Here is a 20,947-nt window from a genome sequence, read left to right as displayed (position 1 = left end):
AATAAACTCCAATACGTCCAGAACTCTGCTGCTCACCTGCTCACCCACACGTGACCACATCACCCCCGTTCTCCAGAAACTCCACTGGCTCCCTGTCCCACAATGGATCCAATTAAAATCCTCCTCCTCACTCACAAAGCCCTCCACAACCAGGCCCCCCCTACCTCGCAGACCTGCTCCACTGCCACACCCCATCCCATAGCCTCCGCTCCTCCGATGCAAACCTCCTCACTCCAACACTCAAGACCAAGCACTGAATCTGGGTTGTCAGAGCCTTCTCGGTAGCTGCCCCCTCCCTCTGGAACACCCTCCCCAAACACATCAGAGCCTTTACAGACCTCACAACCCTCAAAACACTCACCAAAACTCACCTTTTTAAAACTGCTTTTAATGTATAACTCCTGTCTCTTTTTTATGTTTTTAGTGTGTTGTTTTTATTATTCTGCTTTTTAACCTGTAAAGTGTCTTTGAGTACTCTGAAAAGTGCTTTATAAAATAAATGTATTATTATTATTATTATTATTATTATTATTATTATTATTATCATTATTCATGACCCCATTTTGACATCACAAATTTCTGGCGACCCCAGACGCATTTTTTTTCTAGAACTAGATTTTGATCATGTTTGTTATACTGTGTTGCAAATACAGAGTAGCCAGATTAGTGCACAAAGTAACATTTTATTTTCCCTGATCAGGATAAACATGTACAACAAACAATCTCTCAAACAATGAATTATGAAAAACGAGCTACTGCAGCATCTTAAACTGGCCACAGTGAAGATTTGAAAGATGGAAAGTATCACAGTGCTTCTGTTTAGCTTCAGTTTGTCATGTCTTTTATGTATTATTATTGTCTCTCTCAACTCACCACATTTAATGGGATCGCTGAGCCTGCACACCTCGCTTGACAGTCAGCAGCCTGCCACGGGCCATTCAACTACTAGCAAATAGGCAGTGATGCCGGTAACGCGTTACTTAGTAAGGCGTTACTTAGTAAGGCGTTACTTAGTAACGCGTTACTTAGTAACGCGTTACTCTAATCTGACCCCTTTTTTCAGTAACGAGTAATCTAACGCGTTAATATTTCCAAACCAGTAATCAGATTAAAGTTACTTATTCAAGTCACCGTGCGTTACTATTATTTTTGTAATTTTCCTTAGTAAAAATATATATTTTTGCTTTCTTCTTGCGTCTCGGGGAGTGATGTCACGTATGCGACAAGTCACGTTTTCAGCATGAGGACAACTCACGTGTAACACCACGCAGCAACACAAACACATCAACAATGGAGGGAGGTGAGAGATGCACGTTTTCGAGCTGGAAATACAGTCATTATTTTGAGTTTGTGTCAGCTAAAGATGAGAATATTATGGTTCGTTGTACACTCTGTGCTGGCGACAAAGTACTATCAAGCTTCAAAAACACCACGTCAAATTTGAAGAAACATTTGGAGTCGCAGCACAGCACAGTTAAGTTTACAGAGCAAGTCCCACCAGGTGGTGTTAAGCAGAGAGCTGCGAGCAAAGCCACGGCCTCGACTTCTGCAGGAGGTCCCCCACCTCCCAAACAACAAAAGCTGGACTTCGGTGCTAAGCAAGTAAGTGGGGGAGAGTTGAAGAAGTTGGTCGGGCGGTATGTTGTAGAGGAAATGCTGCCCTTAAACACGGTTGACCCAAAAGTAACTTGTAATCTAACTTAGTTACTTTTAATAACAAGTAATCAGTAAAGTAACTAAGTTACTTTTTAAAGGAGTAATCAGTAATCGGTAATCAGATACTGTCAGGTACTTTTTCAAGGTAACTGTGGCAACACTGCAAATAGGCAAACATCTCAATTTAAAGGTATAGTCATGCCATACATCATTAGAAAGCTTAGATTCTTGTGATTCTATTCATGTAAACCATTTCAATAAAGATTAAAGATAAAACCACATCAGCAAAGTACAATCAACAAACAAACAAACTAACAAACTAGTTTGTTAAAATGTACAAAGTTTTCCAACTCATCTATAAAATGTCTGGGTACTCCAACAAAAGTTGTATCCTCTTATTCCCAAATAAGTGACTTGTACAAATAAATAAATATGATTCTCTCTCTGCCTTTAGTTAATTCATGCTGCTGTTTTGCATGCACCCTCCACCTCCTCATAACCACCCAGTCTTCACATATCACCACCACTGTTTGCAGATCCTCCAGCTTCATAATTTCATCTGCCTATTGGTCTCAGCAGAGTCACCAGCCACCACCAACAGTGTTTGGACGCCGTTTTTCTTTCTGCTTCTCAGGGCAGACACCCCTCGATCACAAAATCTCTCTGTAAAATCTAAGCGCCACAGACTCTGACAAAACTCTTTTATCACACTGTCTCTCCTGATTGAACAGTTTGAAGGAGTTTAAAAATACCTGTGTATAAATTTGTAAAGAGTAAATGTAATCAGCACATCTCAAGTTTTACATACATCCACTTCTATGTTTGAGTTGAGATCTCTTTCCTAGATTTTTGATCATTGAGTGACTGCAATATACAAGTGAGTCACTTACTTTCCTCATATCGTTATCCAGCCTTTATTCCTGCAAGAAAGGTGTCTTTCTTATACAGATCAATGGATCGCTTATAAAGATGTGACATATTAGAACTTTTATCCATGTCCCTCTGAAGTGCTCCAGGATTGGGTTGGTACGTGTGCTTGGTACATCAATATATATGCTTTTTTTAATCAATATAGTGCTTTACCACGCACCTGAGAAGAGTGTGGTTTGTAAGCCTGAATTGATGCAGACTCAGTGTTGGAAGGCTTAAAAACCCACTCCCCCATAAGGTGAACTGGTTCGGAATGACACTTATTTTGGCGGTCCCTCCAAATAAAAGTTCAAACTGAGTGAGAGCGGGAGGGTGTAGGTTCAGAATTGAAACTTGCTCACAGCATCAACTGAGAAGGGGTCAAAGGTCATCAACCAGGAGCAAGGAGACAGGTCAAGGAGAACATTCAGATCTGGTACTAGAAGGCCATCAGAGGCAGGGATTACCATCAACTCCCACATGTTATGACATGAATGATGTTCCATACATTGGTCATGTGGTCATTTGTCAATGAGGACTGTGGGATGTGGTTGAAAGGTCTGAAAAGCTAGCAAGTGTCATACATTTGTCTTTTTTGTTCCACAATGGAAAGTTAAATAAAATATCACCTCAGGTTACGACTACCCTTATTTTTATCTTTAAACAAATACAATTGTATACAAATGTTACTGTATTAAAACATTTATTTACGTCAGCCAACCCAGGCTGCATGGTAGAATATTTCAGGTCAACAAGTTAGATGCTCAAATCATGACTTTTTATCAAACTTTTCAAACAATAATACCCTTGTTTTTAACCCTCGCCACTAGTTTGCACTAGTTTGCATACTGTAAGGTGACAGCAGTTTGGGTGTCTTTTAACACCTGCCAAGTAGACCACATCACAATGTTTGTTAAACAATAACTTCCGGGATAGAAAACCCCCTGCATCATCCATGAGCTTACATACAACTTAATTGTCTTTTTTCATTGTTGTGTCGGAGTGTGTACATTTAATTGATCTAAAATGCATGTCTCATATCTCATTAATAGGTTGGAGACCTAATTTACCTGTTAAAGATAATTACAGCTTGAGTTTACCAAAAACTGGCAGTTAGTCTGAGAAATCCCTATTATGTAGATAGCAGAGACGCTACCATAGCGATATATTAAATGAAATAATCACCTCAGAAATGTCAAATAGGTCTGTTGTTTTTAGCGTGATGTCATGTTGATTCTGTCTATGGTGTCTTTACACTGTGTTTTCTCACATGAAGCAGCATGGCTTCTCTTTCTTGAAAGGAAAGTCGAATGTGCTAGCTTCCTTAAAGTTAGCCTGGTTAGAATATCAGATCTCGAAGGACGTGAGAGAGAAAGTGATTGGTTGGGGCCAGACCCCAAATCATGGAGAGAGTTTAAACAATTCAAATTTCCTTAATGTTGCACTGTGCAACTGTGCAGCAGTTCCACATTTGACAAAACTCTTGAAGCCATGTTGTTTGTTTTTCTCAGGTGTTTCAAATTTACTTCTTCATCTCCTACTTCAGTCCCTTACACCACCTATGTCTGTCAAACTTCACATCTACAACCATAATCCTCTGATCTATACCGTCAAACACAGAAAGACTTACATTGGTCAATCATGTAAAATCACATATAAATACATGAACTCATCGTGATCCATCTTGCGTCGCCCTGTAACTTGCTTCCACAACAAAAGCAAAGATTTTACAACAGCAGGCACTGGTATTGTACCGCTTTTGTCAAAAGGGGCCACTAGAATCAACAAAAACTGAAAGCTCTTCATAGTCACTTTGATTTGTTATTACATACCTCTTTCTTGTACATAGTAAGCGAGGTAGAGGTCGAGCTCTTTGACAGAGACAGAGATGTGTCGAGGCTGGACACACAGGATTGGATTGGAGCACTGGCCTCCCTTTACCAGCCGCTCACCATCTGTGCTTTCTAATGGGATTCCTTTGAACAGGATGACCATCACCAGGTCCAACCGCCACACCTTGAAAAAAGAAAAAAACACAACATTATTATTGACTAAAAACAACATAAATCTAAGTCAATAAACCATGTGGAAACACTGCACTTTTGCTCTCCTTCATGTACACAGTACTGCTTCATTTCAACTACTTTCAAGGCAAAAAGTTGTACTGTAACTTTATTTTATTACTTAACCAATGTGACACTTGTGATGCTAAATATGACATAATGTGTGTATTCTTAAATGAGATGGAGCAAATATAATAAGATGATGACACCTAGTGAAGGGAAAAATAGTCTTCTGTAGTTATGTAGGAAAGGGCATGGGGGAACATGCTCCTGCTTTCAGGTTTTGACCATGTTTTTATACTGTGAAAGTGTCGTGTTAGTTCCAAACAACCCAAATGTACAATTAGTACCACTGTCACTAAATTAAGTAGGTACAGGCAACAATTCTGTGTAGTTTTCTCACCCCACACCCAGATTGTTAAATATAAAAATAAACATGAAGCAAATCAGATGATATTGTAGCGTGCTGTGAAACCAGATGTCTGTCTGTCATTCTTAACTAAAGGAACTAATGATGTCTGAGTTGCATATGTGATGGAGACTCAGAAGAGACTGTTGTCCAGGCTGTTGAGCTATTTTTTTGCGATGTGTGCATGTTGTACTTATGGGCGTAACCACCATATACTTTGGGGGGGACGTGTCGATAAGCAGCTAGACATCTAAAAAGTAGTGCTATGGTCAAAATGAGCGCGCTAATTTTTGAATGAATGTGAAACAATTATCGCGTTTAAATGGCTCAGTATTAAAGCTAGAATGAAGATACAGATATCATATGTAACTAGAATATATAAGGCATCCATTGGTACCAACCATGGCATGATAGCTTGTCGGGCTGAATAATGCTCCAAAGTTAGGCTAAATTCTGGTGGGGGAAAAACTTTTAAAAGGAGTCCATTTGAACTCTGTATCATCTGTGTGTGTGTGCTGTACTTTTTTCTCCATCTCCTGTGTGTGTTTTCTCTCTCTCTCTCTGTGTGTGTGTGTGTGTGTGTAATTGATGGTTTTAAAATTCAATTGGCACTTAAACAGGCTTGGTAAGGTTAAAGCAAATAACACTAGTGGCAATAAAAGCAGAATATTCAATGCATCAAATTAAAATGATCATTAGGGTCAGTCAGTGTTCTAGTACAATAATGGTATCTGGTCACAATGCAGGCAGCACAGAGAGACAGAGAGAGGGACAGTCACAGGCATGATGGAGGGAGAGGACACACAGAGACCTGCTCTGAAGATGGTCAGGTAAGACATAATATGAGTCTAAACAACATGATAACATTATTTTTACCTAGTCATACATGTCAGCAGTAAACTAGTAATAAGAGCATAATATTCAAATTAAAATGATCATTAGGGTCAGTCATTGTTCCTCTGGTACAATAAATGTATGTGGTCACAATGCAGGCAGCACAGAGAGACACAGAGAGGGACAGTCACAGGCATGATATAGGGAGAGGACACACAGAAAATAATATCCGGGGAAGGGCTCACATTTGGAACCCCCCAATATCTATACCATGGTTACGCCCTTGGTTGTACTTTAAAAAACTCCTCCTACAGCAGCACGATCTACTTCTAATTTTGTCAGGGGCAATCTAAACACCTGTGCAATGAAAAGTTATTAAAACCTTGAGTTTTCATTAAACTAGGCCATAAATATTCTTTCAGTCCTCACATGAACACATGCCAATATTCACATAAAATCCCAGAGCCCCCTAGTGGCAATAGCAAATTACTTTATTTAAACAGTGATGTACTCCTTCTAGCTAGATTACCTGATCCAGTTCAAACATGCTGACAAAAGACTTAAGACCTCGATGATGCTTTATTCTGAAGATTGTGATTTATCGCTCAAAGCTGTGGACATGGCAGCACAGCTAATGTCACTGTTTCGCCATGAAACAGGAAGCTGCTGTAACTCCACTGTACGTGGTTAAATCTGCGCAAAACTTCACGTTTGATAAGAATCCCGGTCTGAAGACATTAACATGGCAATATTCTGTTACGGTCATAGCCAGAGCCCTGACCAATTTGGTGCCCCAGGCAAGATTTTAGCTGGTGCCCCTTGCAACAATCATGTTCATACACTCACACAGAAGCTGCATTGCTTTATTGGTCCTTCCATGCCAACTCACCCAAAATCTGGAAACTTTTACCAGTTCATGTCATGGATTTTCTTGAAAAAAATCATATTGAAGCTTCTATTAAATTCATGGGACCATGCAAAATCCTAATGCTGCACACCAAATACTTTTTAAGTTATGATTTTTTTAAGTTTGGCCCACTGAGCTAAATTTCAGCAGTTTTGTGATTCTTTGTATGTGCTTTCTAAGCCTCACCAATCGCTTAGTTTTTCACTGGATTGGGTTGAAATTTGTCCTGAACATAACGAAACTTGGCAATATCAATTCATTTAAATAGCTGTTGCTGAATGGTTACAATAATCAAATTAATAACAGGAAGTCACTTTTTACCAGATCTTGTTAAATACAGCTTCAGAGCTGAAAAAAACACTTTTTGGGTTATTTTGACTTTAGATTTTCCCAAGAAGGATTATTTCAATTTCTCTGAAACTTCTTTATGTGAAAGTGTTGATATTAATTGCATATATGTATATATATATATATATATATATATATATATATATATATATATATATACACGAACATATATATACATATATGTATATATATTTTTATATATATATGTATATATATACATATATATCTAATATATATATCTATATATATATATATATGTATATATATACATATATATCTAATATATATGTATATATATACATATATATAAAAATATATATACATATATGTATATATATGTTCGTGTATATATATATATATATATATATATATCTAATATATATGTATATATATACATATATATATAAAAATATATATACATATATGTATATATATGTTCGTGTATATATATATATATATATATATATATATATATTTATATATATATACACGAACATATATATACATGTATGTATATATGTATATATATGTATATATATGTTCGTGTATATATATATATATATATATATATATATATATATATATATATTATATATATATACACGAACATATATATACATGTATGTATATATATTTTTATATATATATGTATATATATACATATATATTAGATATATATATATATATATATATACACGAACATATATATACATATATGTATATATATTTTTATATATATATGTATATATATACATATATATTAGATATATATATATGTATATATATATATATATATATATATATATATATATATATATATATATATATATATATATATATACGTATATACAAAAGTTGTTTGTAACAAAAGTTTGTACAAAAGTACAAATATAAACTGATTGAATAAAACCACTGAATGTGATATTACAGCCAGTGAAAAGTATGAAAGATTTTCTTTTCAAAAAATTATAAATAAAGGAATAATATGACATCTTTGATTTTTTGATATATGTCCAATAACTATGAACCCTTTCAGATACAAAGGCTTAGAGGAAATTATAATAACCCCTCTTGGGAAAATCTATAGTCAAAATAGTCCAGCCCCTAACTATATTTAGTGAGATTGAAAGGAAGTTAGAACTAGTGGAGATATGATTTTTTGGAAATGACAGTTTCTTTGCTATGGTAAAAAAAATGACCTCCTGTTTATTTGATTCCTGTAACAATTCAGCAACAATTATTTAAATAAATAGACATTGCCAAGATTCGTTAGGGTCGCTTGCATGTTCAGAACAAATTTAAACCCAATCCAGTGACAAATGATCGATGGCTGAGGCTTAGAATACACATACAAAGAATCACTGAAATGCTGAAATTTAATTCAGAGCACCAACCTTCAAAAATTCATAACTTATTTGGAGTACAGCTATACGATTTTGCAAGGTCCCTTGAATTTATAGACATTTCAATGTGATTTTTTGAAAAAATCATGACATGAACTGGGAGGCCCTAGGTGAATTTGTATGGAATTATCCTTATGTTGATTTTCTTTATTTTAAAATAAAACTGTGTTAAAATGAAATATAAATACAATATAAATAAGGTATTGCACAAAAATATAATATCATAGAAATCAGTGCAGATTTACAATTATAATATAAATAAGACTATTGCACAAAAATCTATATTACAGAAACCTCAGTTCAATATTCATAATGTCGACATCTGCTGAGACCACATGATTTACTCTAATGATGGAGAGTCCACTGAGATGTTATGCCGCATCGAAGATCTCAGGTAGGTTTTGATGAGTTTGAGCCAAGCTGTGCTGACATGGAGGGGACAGTAGAAGCTGATGCTGCATCCCTGGGCCTGTGTGAGGTGAGGGGGACAGGAGCACTTGCTGCTGCATTGCTGGAAGGAGCTGAGGTGGAGGTATCGGCTGGTGGCGAGAGAAGAGGAGTAAATGTGACCATTGGGTGTTACATTATTTGAATAAATAAAGCTGCTGATGGTGAAACCAGCCAATAATAGCACCTAAGCCACATTACAGCCAGTGGTGGAAGAAGCATTCAGAGCCTATACTAGAGCAAAAGTACCTGCAGTCATGGTCAAAAGTTTACATCCACTTGTAAAGAACATGTACATCATGGCAGTCTTGAGTTCCAATGATTTATACAACATTTTTCTGTGATGGAATGAGTGGAACACAAACTACTTTGTCACAAAACCATTCATGAAGTTTGGTTCAATCATGAATTTATTATAGGTGTTCTGAGAATGTGACTGAATCTGCTCGGTCAAAAATATACATACAGCAATTCTCATATTTGGTTAAATGTCTCTTGGCCATTTTCACCTCAGTTAGCTGCTTTTGATAGCCATCCACAAGCTTCTGGTCGTCCTCTGGCTGAATTTTTAACCGCTCATCTTAACAGAATCAGTGAAGTTCAACTAAATTTGTTGGCTTCCAGGCACGGACCTTTGACCACTACTTGAAGTATTAAAGTAAAAGTACTGGTTTGGCACCTCTGACTGATATATTATATATTACATATGATATAATTATAATATTAATACTGAAGCATCAATGAGTTAGCAGAATGTTACTGTTGTTGCTACTGAAGTTGGAGCTAGTTTGAACAACTTTGTATAGAGTTGTATATATGGGGACATCAGATAAATCCATGGGGTTGTGAGATGATCAATGGGAGAGGAAGAAGAAAAAATAGTTCAGATCTGTTCGTTTTTTTTTTTTTTTTTTAATTTCTCTAACCTTTGCTTTTTAGTGAGATAATGAATCATTTAAACTTTCATCTCATTTAAAATGAAACCATGTGAGACGCTTTGAGCAAAAAAACAAAACACTACTTTAAAAATGTGTTGCATTTTAAAAGCTTGTTACATTATCTATTGTGTAAAAAACTAGTAACTATAGCTGTCAAATAAATGTAGTGGAGTAGAACGTACAATATTTCTCTCTGAAATGTAGTGGAGTGGAACTATATAGTAGCCTAAAAAGGAAATACTCAAGTAAAGTACTTCTAAACTGTACTTGAGTAAATATTATCTATTTAGTTTATTTACACCACTGATTATAACCCATAACATTCTAAACACAACCAGCAAGCATTCATGCAGAAAACATATATTCAAAGAGCACTTCTCTCACATGATGCATGCTGTTTGCTTTGACTCATCATGAAAATGCAAAGGCTTGAAACTGTTAACTACAAACAAAATGGGATGAAAAAGGGAAAGCATTTTAATTGGCTAACTTATAACCAGCAAGGCTGATGCTGGTCAACTTGACTAAGATGTCAATAAAAATGTATGCCTAGTATCTTGAGGCTGACAGTGGCAGGTTCGTGCATCACACGTAACAGAAAAATGTATTTCTCAAATTATTTTGTAGTATATCCCTCAAACACCCGGATAGTCTTTCCAATATGCCCTACTGCATATAAGGTGGGAGTAACTGATGTAACTCTAGCTGTTTATTAAATTAGCAAACATTACTATCTTCCCAAGCGAGCTAGCAACACTCTGCTCCAACAGAAACTACTATGCAATTCATCACATTACCTCCGTCTCTTTCCAGTTTCTCCTCCTCTTTCTTCTTTTTCCTCCCTGGTCACCAGAGGGCTTTGGTCTTTAGGACATGATTGCTGATCAGCTGTTATTCATGTCACGTTTCAGTCACAGGTAACTCCAGCGTGTTGCCAGCGCTAGGTAAGTCTAATTAAGAGGGGGGTGAGGTGCCATAATTTATTTATGTTTATTTTATTATTATTAGTGAAATTTATGTTCAGAGACCTTTATTTTGAAATTTTATTTTGAAATTACAGGATTGTTTCTGTTTTGTTCACTTTTGCTTATACTTTCTGCTAAGTTACTGCTATCATTGCTCCTGAAGTCATTTACTGTCGTGTTTTTGTCTGCCATAAGGTCATGTTTTTGTTTTTTTTCTCATCTTTAGTTTAGTTCGTGTTAGTTTTATTTTGGTGTCTAATTCACCTCTCCTTTTAGATTCCCTTCCTGCCCTTGTGTGTCTCTGTCGCTATGATGGTCCATCCCTCCTTAATGTGTTTCACCTGTGCCAAATTATCCCAACCTCCCTTGTGTATACAGTCTGCATGCTCCCTGTTTTCTGTGCCAGTTCGCCTTCGCCCTTTGTTGCAATCGTTCCAGCATTCTCCTAGTGATTGTTTTTTCTAGTGTTTTTTGACCCTGCTTTTTGACCCTGACTTTGCCTCTGCGTGATCCCTTTTCTACTTTTGCTGCACTGACTGATCTCCTGTGTACCGAACTATTCTTCAGTAAAGACGGCCTTTGCTTTTGGGTCCTCACCTTGTGTGTCAGAGTCTTGTCAGTATGAACTGGCCGCACGATGGGCTCACCCGACCCAGCCATGTTAGGAGCCGCTCTCCTCTCTCAAGGCGTGCTTCTCACCCAGCATGAGGATCAGCTGACCTCCATCTGCCATGGTCTACAGGAACTTAACGCTCGTCTTGAAGGACCGCAGACCTCATTGACCACACAGGTAAGTCTACTCGCCGATAAGATGCAACAACTCCTGGCTAGGCTCAGCTCACTTCCTCCTGTTCTACCTGCAGCTCCTCAGCATGCCACAAGTCCATCAGTTCCTTCTCCTTCTGTGTCTGCAGTTTCCTTGTTGGCTCTTCCACTCTCCAGTCCGGAGCACTTTTCGGGAGATTTTAAGAAATACTGAGCCTTCCTGGTACAGTGGCCTACATTTTGGGCTGCAGCTGGCAGCTTTCCCCACAAAACGCTCTAGTGGCCTCCATCATCTCTCATCTCTCTGGACACTGAGAGGCTTGGGCTACGGCAGTGAGCAAAGGACTCCCCCATCTGTTACTCAGGTGACCTTCTCACTGCAACCCTGTCCCACATCTTCGATCGACTCCTGGCTCTGATGCTGCCAAGGCCAGGGCTCTGATGAATCTTAGCCAAGGTAAATGGTCAGTTTTTAGATTACAGCATTGATTTTCACATCTTTGCACCTTGTCTGCTGACAGTGGGTGGAATGTCCTGTCGCGCCTCGATGCCTTCCACCAGGCATTAAATGGATGAATGGGGTAAGTTGTCTCAAGAGAACTGTTTCCCCCTGTAATCCCCATATCTCCGCTGTGCAGCTAAACTCTGTCAGATTTGTTTCTCACTCCATGACCGTGTCACCTTCTTCAGAGATTCCTACACCCGAGTCTCCACCTGGACCCTCCGAGACAGATTACTCAGACATCTCCAAGGTCCCTCCTAGCTACTATGACCTTAAGGAGGTGTTCTATAACCCCCATCGTCACCCCAAACCACATTCACATGGACCCCTCTAAGGTTAGTGCAGTTGCCATATGGCCCACTCCCCTACAAGAAAGCAGTTACAGTGTTTCCTTGGATTTGCGAACTTCTATAGACGTTCCATAAGAAGTTTCAGTATCATTACTGTGCCCCTTCATGCTCTAACCTCTCCTGCTGCCAAGTTTCTGTATACTCCCCAAGCTGAACTGTCCTTTTAGAAGCTTAGATGCAGCTTCACTATTGCTCCCATTCTCACCCTGCCAGATCCTGCTCTGCAGTTTGTAATAGAGGTGGATGCCTCTAATATTGGTGTTGAAGCTGTCCTTTTCCCAACGTTCCTCCAAAGACAACAAGCTGCATCCATACATCTTCTTCTCCCGAAAGCTGTCTTCTGCTGAGAGGAATTATGATGTGGGCATGTGGGAGATGCCAGCAGTCAAGGCGGCTCTTGAGGAGTCGCGGCGGAGTACAATTGCAACGTTTGAGTACATTCGCTCTGCGAAGAGGCTCAACTCCCAGCAAGCAAGGTTGGCTCTACTTGTTTCAATTTCATTCTGTCCTACTGTCCTGGCTCCAGGAACATTAAGCCCAATGCCCTTTCCCGCCAGGTTGTTTGTTCCTCCCACTGTCTGCACTCTGGTCATCCACTGGGCCCATACTTTGCTCTTCGCCTGTCATCTAGGATCACTCAGAACTGTCTAAATCATCAAGCAACAATTCTGGTGGCGAGCATTGGATAAGCAGGTTGGGGAGTACATGGCAGCCTGTCCCACCTGCGACTGGAATAAGAATCAATCCCCTGCCCGCTCCATGGTGCACCTGGTAAGACATCTCTTTGGACTTCGTCACAGGTCTGCTCCCCTCTGAAGGTAGCACCACTGTACTCACAGTGGTGGACAGATTTTCTAAAATGACTAATTTAATTCAGCCAAGGAAAAGGCTGATGCAGTTTTTCAACATGTCTTTCATATACATGGTTTTCCCAGGATGTGGTGTCTGACCAGGGGCTGCAGTTTTTCTCCCAGTTCTGAAAGGCCTCCTGCACTCTCATTTGAGCCACTGTCAGTCTCACCTCCGGCTACCATCCCCAGTCCAACGGGCAAACAGAAAGGCTAAACCAGGAACTGGAAAAGGGTCTCTTGTCCCTTCTCTTGAAGTAAGCTCCTCCTCTGGGTTGAATATGGGCATAACACCATAAAACGCCATGCTCTTCTTCTGGTTTCACCCCCTTTCAGTGTGCCTTCGTGTATCAACTGCCCTTGTTTCCGGAGTTAGAGACTGAGGTGGCAGTTCCGTCCACCAACTCTTTCATCCGCGGGTGTTGCCGCATTTGTTCTCAGACTAGACGACAGCTCATCCCAGTCACAGCCCAGAACAAAAAGGCAGTAGTCTGTCATCACACCCCAGCTCAATCCTACCAGCCTGGCCAAAGGGTTTTGCTCTCAGGATCTACCCCTCCGAAAAGGCTCCCTGGTTTGTTGGACCCTTCCACATGTCCAAGGTGTTCAAACTGTCTGCCTGAGCTTCCCAGGACATGGAGAATCCACCCCACTTTCCATGTTTCCCATGTCAAGCCTGTCAAGGAGTTTTGAGTTGTGCTTTTGGGTCCTTTCTCTTGTGTGTCAGAATCACTTACAATGTAAATTGTAAGAGTGCTATAAGGTTCATGTGGCACAATAGTCTTCCATGATGTATCACTATCTAACCTATGTTACATGTACCAGTAAGCACTCGACATGTTTTCAGTGTTAAGGCTACCTCTCTTAACTCTGCTTCCCCAGCAGACACTCATCTTTGTTACGTTTCAATTTGATTTTTTGTCTGTTTGCGTTGCGTTGTTTATTCTACTGTCTAAAGCTTCCTTGGGTCTCGCGAAAGGCGCATTATAAATCCAAGCTAGTATTATTTTTATTATAGCTCTCATATAGCCCTGAATATCTTCAGCTAAAGGTAGGATCACAAAGGATCACTTTTAGCTCAAGTATTCTAAGTCATTAATACATAACTTTGTGTACAAGTGTAAATGTGTTAGGAGCACAACTGAAGGCCCCACTGAACAGCAGTCATTTCAATATCACAGTTATGCTCTAGATCTGATATAGAGCAGGATTTTTCACATTTATAGCCCCATTTTAGACCATGTATTTAAAAACAAACAAACATATTTTTCAAAAGCATCATAAACTGCAGATATTTAACATATGGATGGTATACACCTCCATTTACAGAATAACAGTTTATTTTTGTCATACAGACATTCTGATAACTCCTATAATAATGCAATATTACAATGAATGCATGTTTAATTACAGAAATTTCATTTTAAACAAAATAACATAATGAAGAAATATGTTCAACAATAAGAGAGCATGTTTATATGTTTATTTGTGCTGTTTTGTAATGATGATTTATAGAGGTAATACTTCTGCATTATTTCAAATGTCAACTTCCAGTCAACTCAACAAGCATGAGAGGACAGACACCATATCCTACTCATGACTGCTCACCCACAGTGTTACTTCTGAAATGAACCACAATGTGTGGAGAATGACGAGACTGTGCACATTGATGCAGTAAACTCGAGAAGAGTTTATGCTGTGTCTATGTGATGGTCACATCAGCAGCCCTACATTGAAGCAAACACAATGGTGGTAACTTTTAATTTCTTTACTTGACTAATTTGGATTACTTTTATTCTGTGACATAACACTCAAAATATGCATTTAGATAAATAACTGGACACCTGGGTTTTTGCTGCAATGAGGAGGAGATTAACATTAACTGTCACAAGGCTAAAGATGTAAGTTACAAACAGGATGACAAGCATTAATATTAGGGTGGTTTAGACAAGAAGGAGACAGGCACCAGCAGACAGTCAGGGCAATGAGACAGATATTGAAGGAGTGTGAGAAGCAGGATGGAGGGAACAATGAAAAAGGAGTAGAGAAACAAAGACCACATCCCACTGCCCACCCATGGCCGGCTGAACCGCCACCATACCCACATGACAGTAACCCATTCAGAGTAGGACAATTTCCAGTGAGAATGGGGAAAAGATGAGGGAGACAAGAAAATCAAAGGCCAGCTACAAAGAGAGTTCACACCAACATGGGGAGAGAAATAAAAAGGTTACAAGAAGAAACAGATGGGCAAGGTGAGGGAAAAAGCTAAAAGGGAAAGCAAAGCAGCAGGGCAAGCACATGCTCTGAGGGTGAAATGCTGTAAAATTTGATACCTCTTCTTTTTGATGATTTCTTTTTATGGCTAATTATCTTGTGCAGCCTGTCCTCTTCCAGATCACCACGGTGGAGTGGAGGTCGTGTGACTCAGGCACCACTTAGTGATGCCTCGGCCTGCTCAGTCATCATCCTGGATCCACACACTTTACATATATTATATAATCAGTTGTATCTGATATTCTGTCAACGTGGAATTGTGATTTTGTTCTGTACTTGGATCCCTCCTGTGGGGCTCTTCCTGAGGTTTCTTCCATCTTTTTTTTATCCTGCTGTTGAAAGGGTTTTTTTTCTCAATATGGAAAGTTTTTCCTCATTCAAATGGATGCGGATGTCATTCACTGTACAGATTGTACAGCCCACTGAGGCAATGTGATCTTGATTTTGGGTTATATAAATAAAATTGATTTGATTCGATTTGACGCAGATGCAGATAGCTAATCATAGAGATTCAAAGACATATGTTGGGGGTGCGAAAAACAGGGCCTTTTTCAGTGAACCAATGCATCCAGACTCACAACATCTGTTTGCATTCACCTACCAAGGTGAGAAATACACATACCCACGATTGGCTCAGGGCTTTTTGGAGAGGCCATTAATATTTAACAGGGTGCTAGCCCAAGACCTACAACCATGAAAAATTCCTAGTACTGTAATTCTTGCTGATCTGTAGTCCCACCAAAGAGCAATGTGAACGGATGACATTTTAACAGCACTTGAAACAGGAGGACCCAAAGTGAGTCGAGACAACCTACAGTTCTGCATGACAGTTGTGTGGGGTTAAGAGGCTAACTGCTCCATCACAAGTAGAGGCTATAGCAAAAGCTCCAAAACCACAGAGCAGGACAAATACTCTCTTTCCTGGGTATGGTGACATACAGCAATCCGTGGATCTGTGACTATGCCCTCAAAATAGCACTATTGCGGGCCCTTTTAAGTGCAGTAGGACGAACAAATATAGCGGCCCAGCTACAGTGGACAGAGAAGAAGCCTTCTAGGCACTGAAGGGAGATATGCAATCTGCCACAGCATTTGGAAACCATGTTCATTCCAAACCATTCCACATATATGTTACAGAGAGATCAGGGTATACGAGCGCAATATTAATTGAGAACACACCCACAGGCACTGGCAGCAGCAGTTTCCACATTCTGAAAAGCCTCTTCATTGACAATAGGACACCCAGTGACATTGTATGCATCCCATTAACTATATGTGTTGCTCATAAGTCCACGATTCGTTTTGACACAAGCCAGAAGAACAGAGAACAAGCTACTAAGTGATACTTTCCACTTCTGAGCTTACCATCCAGTGCTGCAATTCTGTAAATCCTGCAACCAGGATGGTTTCACCTGTAGATGGAATTCCTCATGATTGTGTTCAAAACACAAAGGGGGTTCATGCGTGCTTGAGAAGACTTATACAACCAACCGATTACAGCAGATCTCACGTTGTTCATGGATGGCTCTTTTTTTCGCGATGTGACAGGCAACCATGCACAATGGTGTTACATTCATGGAAGTCCAAACTGTGAAGATTGCTCAGCTTTGCTCTGATCAGCTCGCAGAAATAAAAGCCCTGAGAGCTGCATGCAAACTAGCAGAGTGACTAAATGTGTATACTGATTCAGCTTATGCATTCGGGGTGTGTCATGTGCATGGTAACATCCGGAAGCAGAGCAGTTTTCACAGAGCCGATGGCACACCAGTTGCATGAGGAGAAGCAGTCTCTCACCTGGTAGAGTGGATGCATCTCCCCACAGCTGTAGCTATTATTGAGTGCCCAGCACACCAGAAAACGGACACCCAAGGCCAAGGGTAACAACTTGGCTGATGAGGCCGCCGAATGAGAAGCAGTAGGTACTACTATGGGGCCTCTGTTTGTAGCAGAAGATTGTGAGCCCCTTACAACTCTGCCTTCCCTCATTCTCGCACAAGCTGACCCAGAAGACTTTGGGTAAAAAGGGGGCGATCAAGGTCCTGAAAAGGGACTATGGAGGAGTTGTCATGGGCACTTTGTGCTGCCTATTTCATTATTATGCTTTGTTATTATAAATGTGCAAGAAAAAATGCACAGGGCTAGCGATGAGAGGACAGCAGAGTGGAAATCTGTTTTATCAGTGATCAGTGATGGCCCAGACCTTTACTTCTGACAAGCATCAACTTATGTGCACAGACGAAGCCTCTTAAAACTTCCCGTTCCTCCGTGACGGGGCCCTAACCAGTGCATGATGGGTCTGTGCTCGGACCTGGAAGAGTCTGTGACTGGAATGAGATCCCCCATGAAATCATAATGCCCCTAAGTGCCATGTGTGGAAACCAGTTGCAATGGTTTATCTATCCACCAGGCGGAGCAGTGATGATGGAGGCTGAAGCATTACTTCAGCACGAACTCACCTGCTCTTACTGTATCATAGGCATACAGTATTTGACTTGTGTGAGAGATTGTGATTCCCACACAGAGCATATTTAATGATTATTAGGCTACCATACCATGAGGTCATCAATATTATGCTTCAGCTTTTAATTTTTCAACGGTACTGCATGAAAGTGCTTTCACTAATATGGCTGGGGAATTAATGATTTAACAACAACGGGACAAACTATTATTACTAGTATAAGAGCTGAAAAAGTTTTTTTTTCTTGTTTGTTATTGTAGTTATATAAATGTAATTTCTAATTTACTGTTGAAACACCGTGATGATATTTGTATTTGAAATATTTGGTTTGAATATTTCACTGGGTGTGGGTGGTTACAAGATGCATGAACTATTGCGCTCAGGTGAAACATTTTCAGCAGAAATGGCTGTCATTGCGCTGTATAATTTTTCTGATATTTTTATCAGAAATTCTTCACGCGGTGGTCAGCGGTTATTTCTGAATAATATACATATAGCGTATTCTTGAATTATAACTATTGATGTATGTGTTCATAACTTTAGTGCTGCAGCAGGTAAAGGATGAACTAATTTTAATAACTGTATATCCATCAATCCATCAGACAGCTGCAGCTGATTCAGAACGCTGCTGCTCGAGTCCTAACAAGAACCAAAAAAGTAGATCACATCACTCCAGTTCTCAGATCTTTACACTGGCTTCCTGTCAGTCAAAGAATAGATTTCAAAATCCTGCTGTTGGTTATGAACCATCCAGACCTCTGAGGTCGTCAGGTACAGGTCTGCTTTCAGTCCCTAGAGTCAAAACTAAACATGGAGAAGTAGCATTCAGTTTCTATGTGCAACGTATCTGGAACAAACTCCCAGAAAACTGCAGGTCTGCTCCAACTCTCACCTCTTTTAAATCAAGGCTGAAGATCTTTCTGTTTGCCACTGCCTTTCACTGAAGCAATTTTAAGGCTTTGAACTGCACTGTGACTTTTATTTTCTATTCTTCTCTTTTTAACCTATTCTATTTTAGCCTACTTTCCTATTTCTTAACTTGTTTTAATGTTTTGTTTTAATGTATTTTAAATGCAATTTTTAATTTCTTTTAATGTAATTTTTATGCCCCTGTAAAGCACTTTGAGTTGCCTTCTGTCTGAATTGTGCTATACAAATAAACTTGCCCTGCCTTGCCTTGCCTTATATACTGCTGGGTGGCTTAACCTATAATAATATAACATAGCTACAACTTTTGAATATTGATATAAAACTCCCACTGGCTGGGAACCGGCTGTCAGTTGGTAGGGAGGGGAAAATCGAGGCGGCTGTAACTGTTATACAAATGAACAACAAGAAAAACTACAAACAGCCAGCAGCCGCGGTACTAAGCCTGTGGCAAGCAAGTAAGTGGCAAAACCTGCCTTGCCAAAACCAAGTTAGTTCCTGGGCTGGAGGGACGGGGGAAGGACATTCTGCTGTAAACTCTGCTGTGATTGGTTGCTACGAAGCTTATGAGTTATAAGTTAACAGTCTCAGAGTCAGGCATAGAGACTGTATAACGTGTAACTTATGTGTAGTTTTTCTTGCAGTTGATTTGTATAACAAACAACTAGCAGTGGCGGGATTGTGATCTGTAGTTCCCTGTAAACATGGCGACTTTTTTTTGCTGTTGCAGACCCTCCTGAACAACCTGCTGCTGCTTATCTTGGGTTACAGTCTTCCAGTCCACCGCATACACCCAGCCTGTCCGCTCTGCCTAGTCCTGGGACACAGCTGCAAGCTTGCTCAGCTAGCTGAAGAGGGCATTGTGTTTTCTGGGGAAAGTACAGCTGGCAATCCGCTGTATCACCACCACCCCTAGCTGTTTGTCATACAATGTAATACAATACCATCGATAGCTGTTTGTCATACAAATATACAAAGACAATCACTACTCGTCTGTCGTCTTTCTAGATACATATCACTCCTATTAGCTACTTGCTTGATGTGAAATATTGAAGAAAAGCCCAGAAGTAAAGCATTTAAACAGGGACATGACTGCCATCTTCTACATGTGGCACATACAGTAAGTGTATCTTTATGACCCTACCCATCATCATTTGTGTTCACGTGTAGATCATCTGCTCTTGCTCTCATGCAATTTTTGGTTTGATACTCTAGAAATCACAAACATTTACTTATTATTGTGGCCTGCTGATGCAAACATAATTGTTGAACAGAAATTAGGCCTGGGCGATATGGCTCAAAAGTCTGTCATGACAGTAATGTTTCATATTGACTGATATCGATCATTATTGATATTTTTAATGACCTGTCCTATTTTTATCATTTTTAAAGATCAGGCGAAAAAAGGATTTTAGTCTTTTTATTTTGAATTTAACCACTTTATCAAGACACACAGGTAATAATTATGTTACAATAAAAAACACAAATACAATCACAAAAAAAATAGACTACTGCCATACCGGCAAGCTGACCTGCTTTCACAATTTCCTTTCAGTCAGCACTAATTTTCTCACTCTGGTGTTAATGGTTGTGCTTGTGTTTTTCTTGCGGTTGGTTTGTAAAACACTTGGCCAGCGGCGGAGCTGAAGCGGTGGATTGTGAGCAAACAGGCTGCCTGGCGGAGCAGTAGCGGGCAGAGCCTCTCCGCTCAACCTAACGAGTCTGGAGATCCTGCAGCTTAGAGTGACACTGAGAGGAGCAGCAGAAGACTGGAACAGAGGCTGAAGAGGTTGGTGTGTTTGCTGGAGGGGCTGTGGCTCGTAGGCCGCCATATCAGACCAAAGGAAAGCAGACGTTAACAGAGTGCTCCGCTTGTAAAACTGTTAACTCGCAGTGAGTAAACAGTTTCACAAGTGAAGCACGGCTGGTCTTGTGAGAACT

The 20,947-nt window shown here is 39.7% G+C and overlaps 1 protein-coding gene across 1 annotated transcript in view; it reads right to left on the bottom strand.

Annotated features, from left to right (window-relative positions):
* Nucleotides 1-20,947, bottom strand: part of LOC141004477 (nuclear factor 1 C-type-like) — a 112,857-nt gene that overhangs the window by 65,212 nt on the left and 26,698 nt on the right. Inside the window, exon 4 of the mRNA XM_073475982.1 lies at nucleotides 4,398-4,581. Coding sequence (XP_073332083.1) covers nucleotides 4,398-4,581 — 184 coding nt within the window. The remainder of the gene's footprint in view (nucleotides 1-4,397; nucleotides 4,582-20,947) is intronic.

The sequence above is a fragment of the Pagrus major genome, chromosome 11, assembly GCF_040436345.1.
Source record: "Pagrus major chromosome 11, Pma_NU_1.0".
In the NCBI taxonomy this organism is placed as follows: domain Eukaryota; kingdom Metazoa; phylum Chordata; class Actinopteri; order Spariformes; family Sparidae; genus Pagrus; species Pagrus major.
The sequence above is the reverse complement of the archived record's forward strand: the minus strand, read 5'-3'. Positions and strand labels throughout refer to the sequence as shown.